This window comes from Montipora capricornis, unplaced genomic scaffold (assembly GCF_036669925.1).
Source record: "Montipora capricornis isolate CH-2021 unplaced genomic scaffold, ASM3666992v2 scaffold_453, whole genome shotgun sequence".
NCBI lineage: Eukaryota > Metazoa > Cnidaria > Anthozoa > Scleractinia > Acroporidae > Montipora > Montipora capricornis.
In genome coordinates this window covers 10,418-20,000 of record NW_027180188.1, presented here as the reverse complement: position 1 = coordinate 20,000, position 9,583 = coordinate 10,418, and the positions used below count along the sequence as shown (strand labels likewise).

The 9,583-nt window shown below is 37.9% G+C and overlaps 1 protein-coding gene across 1 annotated transcript in view; it reads left to right on the top strand.

Moving 5' to 3' along the window:
- Positions 1-2,425, top strand: part of LOC138036032 (uncharacterized) — an 11,738-nt gene extending 9,313 nt beyond the window's left edge. Inside the window, exon 4 of the mRNA XM_068882406.1 lies at positions 2,179-2,425. Within this exon, the coding sequence (XP_068738507.1) occupies positions 2,179-2,425 (247 nt within the window). The remainder of the gene's footprint in view (positions 1-2,178) is intronic.
- Positions 2,426-9,583: the final 7,158 nt, after the last annotated feature.

The following is a 9,583-nucleotide window of genomic DNA, read 5'->3' as shown; positions in this document are numbered from 1 at the left end:
ACCTTTGGCGCTCGCTCGGATTATAGGCGCTCCATTAAATCTCCAGCGAGCCTCTCCCAACAACTTGACATCTATGTATTTAGATCAAAATTAACTCTGAACCAACGGCGTTTATACATGTAGGTGTGGTTTGGACGTGTTCAGTTAACTATAAGCTATATTTGCGTGACCTTAGCGTGACCAAACATATAGGCTGATTGGGATCATTTACTATCAAGCATCAAGCATCGTGAAGGTAATGTTCTCTTGATGAAAGCATATTTTTAATGTATCGATATAATTTCGGATAAGTTTGATTCTTGCATTTCGTCAACATTCCTAGTTTTGTTCAGGGCCCAGTTGATTCAAACGCCCGAGAACCTTTAAAATCCGGTGAATCGAAAATAGTCACTAGTTTCCGACAGTTTCAATCTGTGCGAGATAGTAGTATTCGCATACGTGACCTCGAAAATACACACTCTAAGCATATCTTAGTAAAGACGTGTACCAAAGACTTGGTCAACGTTTAACGTGGAGTACATTCTATGGATAGTGACCTGTCCAAAGGATAAAGTTATCTAGCCTTTGAACGTACAGACCAGTCCACGTCAGGCGTTCCGAACGCGATATGAAACCCTTCAAAAAATTTCAAAATTGCTTGTATTTCTTAAATTTATGTCCCTACTGATAGAAAGGACAAGAAGTGACTGCTTTTTCAACGTGTTTATCTAGTTTTAGAGCTTGCACACATTAATCATAAATATTCTGCCAAATTATGTACAATTCATGTAGCTTAAGAATAAAATACAAACCAAAGTTCGAGTGGAGTTAAGGCTTGTGACAATCAATGCGAATGACTTTAAATAGAACAGGTATCATGCAGGTTTTTTTGTTGTTTCTAATATTTCTCGCCACGTTTTGCAAAGTAACGAAAATTGTCAATTACGTAATCATGTGATAAGCCAATATTTTTAGGGAGGTATTGCTGCAGAATTCTGTAGCGACATCGTGTGAAGAACGAGGCTTATGGAAATACATGCTATTCTTATGCAAATAAGTGCCGAGTATTCTGCAGTTTAACTCAGTAAGAAATGGCATAGGCTTTGAAATTGAATTGAACAGCCAAGCAAGCAATGGAGGGCAAAAACGCAGCGTGCTCTTAAATGTGTCACGAGATGTCACGAGTAATGTTGCTCGTGATCAAGTGATTCTTTCAGCTGGTAATTATAATAAATTGCTGTCACTGCCTTAAAAAAGCAGTGTACCTTGCAACTTTATGTATATATTATATTTAACAATTATTCGCCTCAGGCTCTGTGATTTTGTATAATCACCTGTGTATTTATACTAAATGTAAATATTGCTAATGTAATCTATTAGAAGGCCTTGCATGTGAATAATAAATAATTATTTATTGTTCTCGGAGAATTATATTTAAATTGTAGAGATTGGAAGTGACAGTGCATTTTGCAATTGCTATGAATTAAAAATAATCCATGTTGAAATTCAGGAAGAGTAAGTGAATTAGTCATGCAGCCATAAATTTGTTGTGTGGTAATGAGGGTGTGAGCACTCCCTGTTTTACACTGGTATAAATATTAAGTGATGTTTAGATTGGAGTATGTTGAAATGCAATTAACTTTGAGAAGTCTCTCTACATGTAAGATCTAATACCTTAAAAACTTCATTCATTTAATGAGATTGACTGTCTTCCACCTGGAAGATGCAGATGAAAGTATCACTTAATAAACGAATATGAATGTGAGCACAGACATGTGCAGAATCACTTCAATCTTGTGTTGCTTGACACATTTTATGAAGGCTCAGACCTCAAGTACCTTCCAGGGGAGAGACTTGTCGTCAGAGATAGTTAATCAGTAAACAAGGTTTTGGAGTAAGAAGTCTCCGGTTAGAAATTTTCCATTCTTGGTGTACATGTGCACAAAGGGTCTAAAGATAAAAAAAAAAGTAAAATAAAATATTGTGAGTACAATAATAAGAAAGTATTCTCTTTTGTCTCACAATGTGGTCACTTGTGATGTAGATCGTGACGTTTCAACTGCATACTGCTAGTCTTCATCAGGCGATGAGGTCGACTGGTTACACTTCACCTTTTAAGCAGGATGCTCTGCTGTGATTGGTTGGTTTTCAGCAGCTATGATTGGTGCATTTTGATCCTCGCTTTACTTCGTTCCAAAGGGGGAACGAAGTAGAGTTTGTTGATCGTGATCCTCATTGGTACACATGCATGGTCAAAGAGGCAATTCACACAAGACTTCACCCTAACAACATCAACAGGGATAGTGGAATAGAAATTCCGGAAGCATGGCTGCCCACGATCAAGAAGCACAACCACAGGAGAACTGTACGACAGCAGACTGCCGAAGGAACAACATACCAAAACAGCGAGGATCAAAATACTCCAATCACAGCTGCTGAAAATTAACCAATCACAGTGGAGCATCCTGCTTAAAAGGTGACGCGTAACCAGTTGACCTCATCACCTGATGAAGACTAGCAGTATGCAGTCGAAACGTCGCAATCTACATCACAAGTGACCACATTGTAAGACAAACGAGAAAAATTTATTATTATTGTACTTCACCACAATGAATAACAAACACCTTTTCAAATTAATTGGTACTTTTTCATTATAATTGGTACTAAAAACTGTTATTCATTATCGGCCATTATTGACCATTAGAGCCAATCAGAGATATCCTTTACTAAAGATGATTAGCTTGGCTAATGTTAGCCACTTATCAGTCTATTATACCCAATGAGAATCCTGTTATCCGATAACAGAATAATCATGGATAATGGTCGCCATACCTTGGATAATGTTAGCGAAATTCACCAATAACCCTCGAGAATTTAAAACAGAATATCTTTCTTCATGTAATTAAAACCACAATACTACTCTTGTTCCATTGACCCTCAGCTTAAGCTTAATGAAAATCTGTCAAACCGCATAAAGAGCGCGCCATTATTTTAACGTTTATACCGTGCTATATCACAGCAAAAAACAGAATCAAGGCGAACCATCGACAACTTGATGATAATAATAAATAATAATAATAATTGAAACGGTATTGTCCTATTGACGAACTTCCTACTGACCAAATAACCAAGTAGCACATTTGTCGGCAGACAGAAATGAAATATAGGTACATGAGGTCATTATCTTTTGCGTTCGGTGTACTGTGTTGCGTGCAGCGCTTTCGCCAAAGTGAAACTTCATCCCTCCCACAATTGCACAGATAAAACGCACCAGCATTCAAGACTTGATAAACCTGACGCATGAAATATTATTTTTGTACAGTACAGTATTGGAGAATTTACTTATAAAAGAAAAATACATTGGTCGACCCACTTCTGGTGTGCATATGTGCGTTCGGGTTCTTATTTGATCCAATTTAAGCTTGTCTTGCAAAAGATGTTGTAATGGTTCGATGAAATGCGTGGATGAAATCAGGCATCGTTAAAAGACTTCTTTGAGGCAGATACTTCTCAATTTGCTTTGGTTAACGCAACGTAAAAGAATGTTTTTGTTTAATAGCAAATTATGAGCAAATATTTAATGAAGATGATCAGCTTGGCTAATGTTATCCACTTATCAGTCTATTATACCCAATGAGAATTCCCGTTTCCGATAACAGAATAATTATGGTAATCCTCGCCATACCTTGGATAATGTTAGCGAAATTCACCAATAACCCTTGAGAATTTAAAACAGAATATCTTTCTTCATGTAAGTACAACTACAACACTACCTTTGTTCCAGTGACCCTCAGCCTAAGCTGAATGAAAATCTGTCTAACGGCAAAAACCGCGCGCTATTATTTCGTTTATACGTAACTATATTACAGCAAAAAACTGAGTGAGGCGTATCATCGACAATAATAATAATATTAATAATAATAATTATCACAGTATTCTTACTGACCAAATAACTAACTAGTACATTTCCCAGCAGAGAGAAATGAAATATAGATACATGAGTTCATTGTTATCGTTTGTGTTCGTTTGCGTGCAGCGGTGTAACCGAAGTGAAACTTCATCCCTCCAACAACTGCACCGATAAAACGTGCCAGCATTCAATACTTGATAAACCTGACGCACGAAATATTTTATGTATAGTAGATTATTGGAGAATTTACCTATAAATGAAAAATATATTGGTCGACCCACATCTGGTATGCATGTGCGTTCTTATTAATTTTGATCAAATTTACTAGTAAGTTGTCACACAATTGCCGAAAATTAATGGTTGGGTGACATACGGGGTTGAAATCAGGAATCGTCAAAACACTTCTTTGAGGCAGATACGTCTCAGTTTGCTTTGGTCCCCATGATGCTAAGAAGCGCGCATCAACATGATTAAAACTGAAAACACATTTTGGTGCACTTATCTAATCATGCCTATCATATACCTACGCGGACTTGATCGACCGCACGCAACGACGTTCGGCCGCCATGTACTTGAGAAAAGCTCTTTTCGGAAAATGTTGCATTTTTTCCTAAACCAGTTTCTTACTATTAACAATCTCGTTTCAATCCACTAGCTTGACTTTGAATTAATTCCCAGAAGCGAGCAACTCTGATTTTCAGCACAACACTTGTCAACGTAACCTACCATAATTATTTACCGCGCAAATTGTATTCTTAATCCCGCCAAAATTGTTCCAAACGAAACTGGCGCTGTAATTGCCTTAAAACATTTGACTAGACTGACTGACGAGTTTTGTTCTCAACTTTTATTTTTTATTTTTTGAAAAGTATCACAAATCACTTACACAAATTTGGTACAGTGTACGTCTACACTGGAAGACATTGTTTCGCCGTAGATTTCGCACGCTACCATTTCGCCATTTAGATTTCTATCTTCTTTAATACCAACTAAGAATTAAACATAGCCTGAATGTAGGCGTCAGATTCTGTGAACATTTCTGGTGCTCTAAGTGCCTTTTTAAAGCTGCAAAGGGTGCATTCTGTACCAGTGTCTTTGGGGTCTAAACTCGATAACGTCGTAACCAAGTATAAAATACCCACTGACCTTTGACGCGTTCCCTGTCTTTTAAAGCAAATTCACTCCCTTTGGATGTTTGATCAAAATTGTGGATTCGGCTGCTGCAAAGACGTTTCTATTCTTGACCATTTCAAAAGACAATCCTGCTGAATTGTTAGCCATTAACAATGAGTGTACAAGCCGGTGGGGATGGTGCACATGCGGCTTTGTCACGAAACAGGGATTTGGTGACATTTTTCGCCTGCACATGTGGCAGTGGAACATGAGGTGGAACATGTACTACTTCAAGTATTCATGAGAAAATGAGAAAGGGATAGATTTTAAAAACTACTGTGGGAAAAGGTGTAAACTTAACTTGCAATCTTTCATGAATAATTGTGAAAACATAATCTAAAAAAAGGTGAACAGTGACAGTGTGGCGTTACACACTTCGCATGGAACCACAGAACAATAGATCATAATAAGCCGTTGAAACTCTGGAATTAACGTGTTATTTCTAAATTGACATGTGTAAGAGTAGAGTTCATATGGAACGGTGTGTTCCTCTGTACTCAATCCATCGAGTATGAAGCAAAAAAGGGTGCGAGTGGAAAAAATGGCCGTGCGAAAATCTGAAAGAGGAGACACGGTCATTTTTCCACTCGCGCTCTTGTTTTCTCTCCATACTCAACGAAGAACGGAAACTGAAGCACTGATTGTATTACCCAGTGCTTCCTTTTAATGTCGTCAGTGTTGTGTTTAAATCTGATGCACAACAAGCAAGCACGTTCAATTTCGACCTTTAGCTAGTTAGATTCACAAAAGAAAAGAACATTAAAACAGAATGAAAACCTACAAGATGATCCCGATTTCCCTCATGTATTAAATTAAAAAAATTTCTTTGAAAATCCTCCGAATGTCTGATTAATTTCTCCTCCTCGGTGACCTTGTACTTTCTCCCTAAGCATTGTACTTTTACTTTAGGACAGACTATAAATTTTAGACTAACGTCCTTTGTGGGCTGTAGAACAATTGATTTTTTTAAACTTAACTTTATTTTCATGAATTGTGTGAACACGTACTGATTTAACGACAGTAAGTGCGCAGTGTGAGCCACACAATAATCTGTTGTATGTAACTCTAGATTCCAAGTACAAGTGTCTTTTGGGGATACCTTCAATATTGGGTTACCTTCAATATTGGGTTACCTTTTGAACTGTAGGTCAAACAATTTTAGGCAATTGCCGCATTGACCAACGACATTATAAACGGATAAAAACTGCAGAAGAAATCAAAAGACAAACACAGACAAGCCAAAAATACTTGGATGGGTAAACTGGAAAAACGTCTAGGCCGACTATTTTAAACTTTATTTCAATTTGTACGATAAGTGTCATTTTTAATTCTCAGTCATTATCCTTGTTTGTTATTTGGCCATGTTTTTACCGAAAAACGACTTTCACTTTGGCAATTCCAACTTAGGAGGTATGAGCTCATAATCAACAACAAAAAACAGACTTATCTAGGGCGACTTCGGCCGACTCGCCCCTTTGAACCCTAAGGTTGCTTATACATAGTTGAAAAGTGTTCATTGGTTTCACTAGTACTGTAACATAACATCTTTTGAGACTACTTGAAACGGGGAAAGGTCTTTCAACTCAACCTTTGCTGAACCCTTTCCCTCCTAGGAGTGACTTTATCGATTTTACTCTGGCTAACGCAAGTCGATTTTAATCGTCAAAGGGAGACCCCTTAGGGTTAAAAGCTTAACTACCTATTTAATAGGTAGACTTAATCATTCTACTATATTTCGTTTTTTCTGTTTGTTAGACCTGAAGATGGATAAAACGAAAAGGAAGTTTAAAATTATCGTGACACGGTACTTCATTTTGTCTTTTTTTTCTTTTTCGGAGGGTTGGCTTCATTGGGCTTTTTGCGCTTTTCTCGAACAACAATCTGAAGTTGAAAGAAGTAAATAATCATTAGTTTAAATTATTAACTGATGCTTTTAGAGGCGAAATACATCGATTCGCTGGCTAACGTGTCGAACAAACCCCAGGAGCGGAAAACCTGTCCTTATTGGTCTGTCAATAGTATTGTATACAGCTGTTTCGTGAAAGCGATTGTCGGTAGAAAGAACAGACGTACACGCGACAATCCTGAAAGGTATTGTGGGTAGTTTTAAGTTCCCGGTTCCTTGACTTCAGCATTTCAGGGAAATCTGAGGGAATGGTACGAGATACCATGGACGTAGGTATCGCGGGTTTGATGTATTTAGCAGAACACTAACCTTAGGACACTGATTCGCCTTGTTGAGAAGATTCTCAAGGTTTCTTTCACGTTCCTCCTGGTCCTGGTCTTGTTTGCGTAGCTCGCTTATGGAATTGTGTTTCTTTAATTTTTTCAAGTACCATTTGCTTTTTCTGGCATTAGAAAGGTAGTCTTCAGAGGCAGCACTCCATTTGGTCCTATAACGTCTTTCGTGTGCGAGAAAATCAGCCCACCAAGTCTTTTGTTCAGCCGTCAGCCGTCTGCATTTCTTAACACAATCATCCAGTGCACTAACATCCATCAGTTTGGTCGACTCTGGGCGCACAAGTGGCGGAATCCCTTCGGGTTGCTTTGCAAGTATGTGGAGACCTGAACCTTCTGGTTTCCACTTCTCATCATTGGCCCACTGCTTATATTTCATAACTACTCGTCCATTTATTTTCATGAACTTATAGGCATGAGGGTAAACATGGTTTTTGATGGTGTTTAAACAAGGTTCAATCCACTTTTTAATGTCAAATATTAAATCCACTATGTGAGTCTCAGCCTCAGGTGTATGCGCTTGTCTTACGTTGTCCTTCAACTCCGGCAATGTCATGCTGTCCATTCTCCTTAAACGTTTTGAAATTCGACTAAAAAACTGCAAATAAAAAAAAGACCTTTAATCACTGAACATAAATGGTGGTAAGAAATTCGTAAATCCCAATTGACACTATTTTTTCACTACGTTATTCACTAAAAGGTCACGACAAATGAAAAGGCCCTTTTTGACCCCACATTTCTAGCAAAAATGACAATTTATAAAACAGATCTTTTTCTCTCTCTCTCTCTCTCTCTCTCTCTCTCTCTCTCTCTCTCTCTCTCTCTCTCTCTCTCTCTCTCTCTCTCTCTCTCTCTCTCTCAATGCTGACAAAAGGCTTTATATATCACTAATGAAACTAAAGCTCTGAAATTAAATTTAAAGAAAGAAATTGTTGCATCTTAGAAATCGAGAGTTGAAAAATTATCACAGTCAGCCGTATAAAAAAAGGGTGTGGTAGTAATCTAAATACCTGGTCTATATCCTCGTGGGTATGGCCGACCATGAGAAACGAAACATAAACCTGTATCAAGATTTAAATGAAATTTGGTTAAGATTCACGTGCGTGTTTACGCCCACTGTGTGTGTGCGTACAAGAGAAAAAAAAGAGAGACAACGCATACTGCCTTTTTTTTCAGGCTGCACAGACAAAAATTTGAAGTCTTACCTCCTTGAATATTTCTTTTTCCACAAGGAGAGCACAAAAACCAAGGATAAACTTGTTTTTGCACTCCCTATAACAATTATCTAGTTGAATACATAAATAAGGAGGCAACTGTCCTTCCTAAAAAGCAATGTTTGTATTTGAAATGGTCGTTAGTACAAATCTTTGACACACCCCTTATAACTGTTCCTTAGTTTAGATAGTCTCAATTTTGTATAATGTCTTTTCATGGTCGTTACTCGTTACATTCCGCCATCTTTTTCTTAAATGCAACAAAACCTCCGCTTCCCTTTGGAAAAATCCTTACGAGAATAAAGAAGAATAAGGGGAACAACAATGTACCTCTGCAATTTCAAGAAATATCCTGAGCAGCACGTTTAAAGTCAAATTTGAATCATGGGGCCACCTCATTAGGTCGATGAAGGTGAAGATACGCCCACTTCCATGTGAGATGGCTCTAGTTATATGCGTCCGCAGAAAATGGTAGGTTTCGTCCTGGAAAAGGAACATCGAAAATTGTTTGTCAGAATCAGCCATTATCATCGATTTGCCTTCTTGTCGTCAACTCTTGTTGTGGCCAAGGTTATCCACTACCTCTGCTTCATTTGTAAACTAACAATAAAAAGGAGATAATCACACTTACTTTGGAAAGACAGTTTGCATGTGGTAGGTTTGTTTTGGACTGATCCATGCCGTCAATGATTAAAGACAGATATTGCTTCGGCGATACTTCAGCCTTCAAACAGTTTCGATAGTACGCTCTTCTCTCAGCCCTAGAACCGCGGAAGAAAGAAAGCAAAGTAATGCGAGTTACCAAATTGCAAGACCAACCGAACCTTCTTCTTTGTTCCTCAGTCATATGTGTTTATCATTTTTCCTGAAGCACCTTTTATGAAGACTATCCCAGGGATTTACACTTACATTTGTTGTTCATTATGAAGCTTTCGTTTGTAGGCGAAGGACATTCTTTTTTCTTTGTCAGTGGTCCCTTGAAGACACAACTTTAAAGCAACACAGACGCCACATTTTGTGAATTTGTTTTCCTGGAAAAAAATGCATAACAAGACCGTTAAAGTAACAA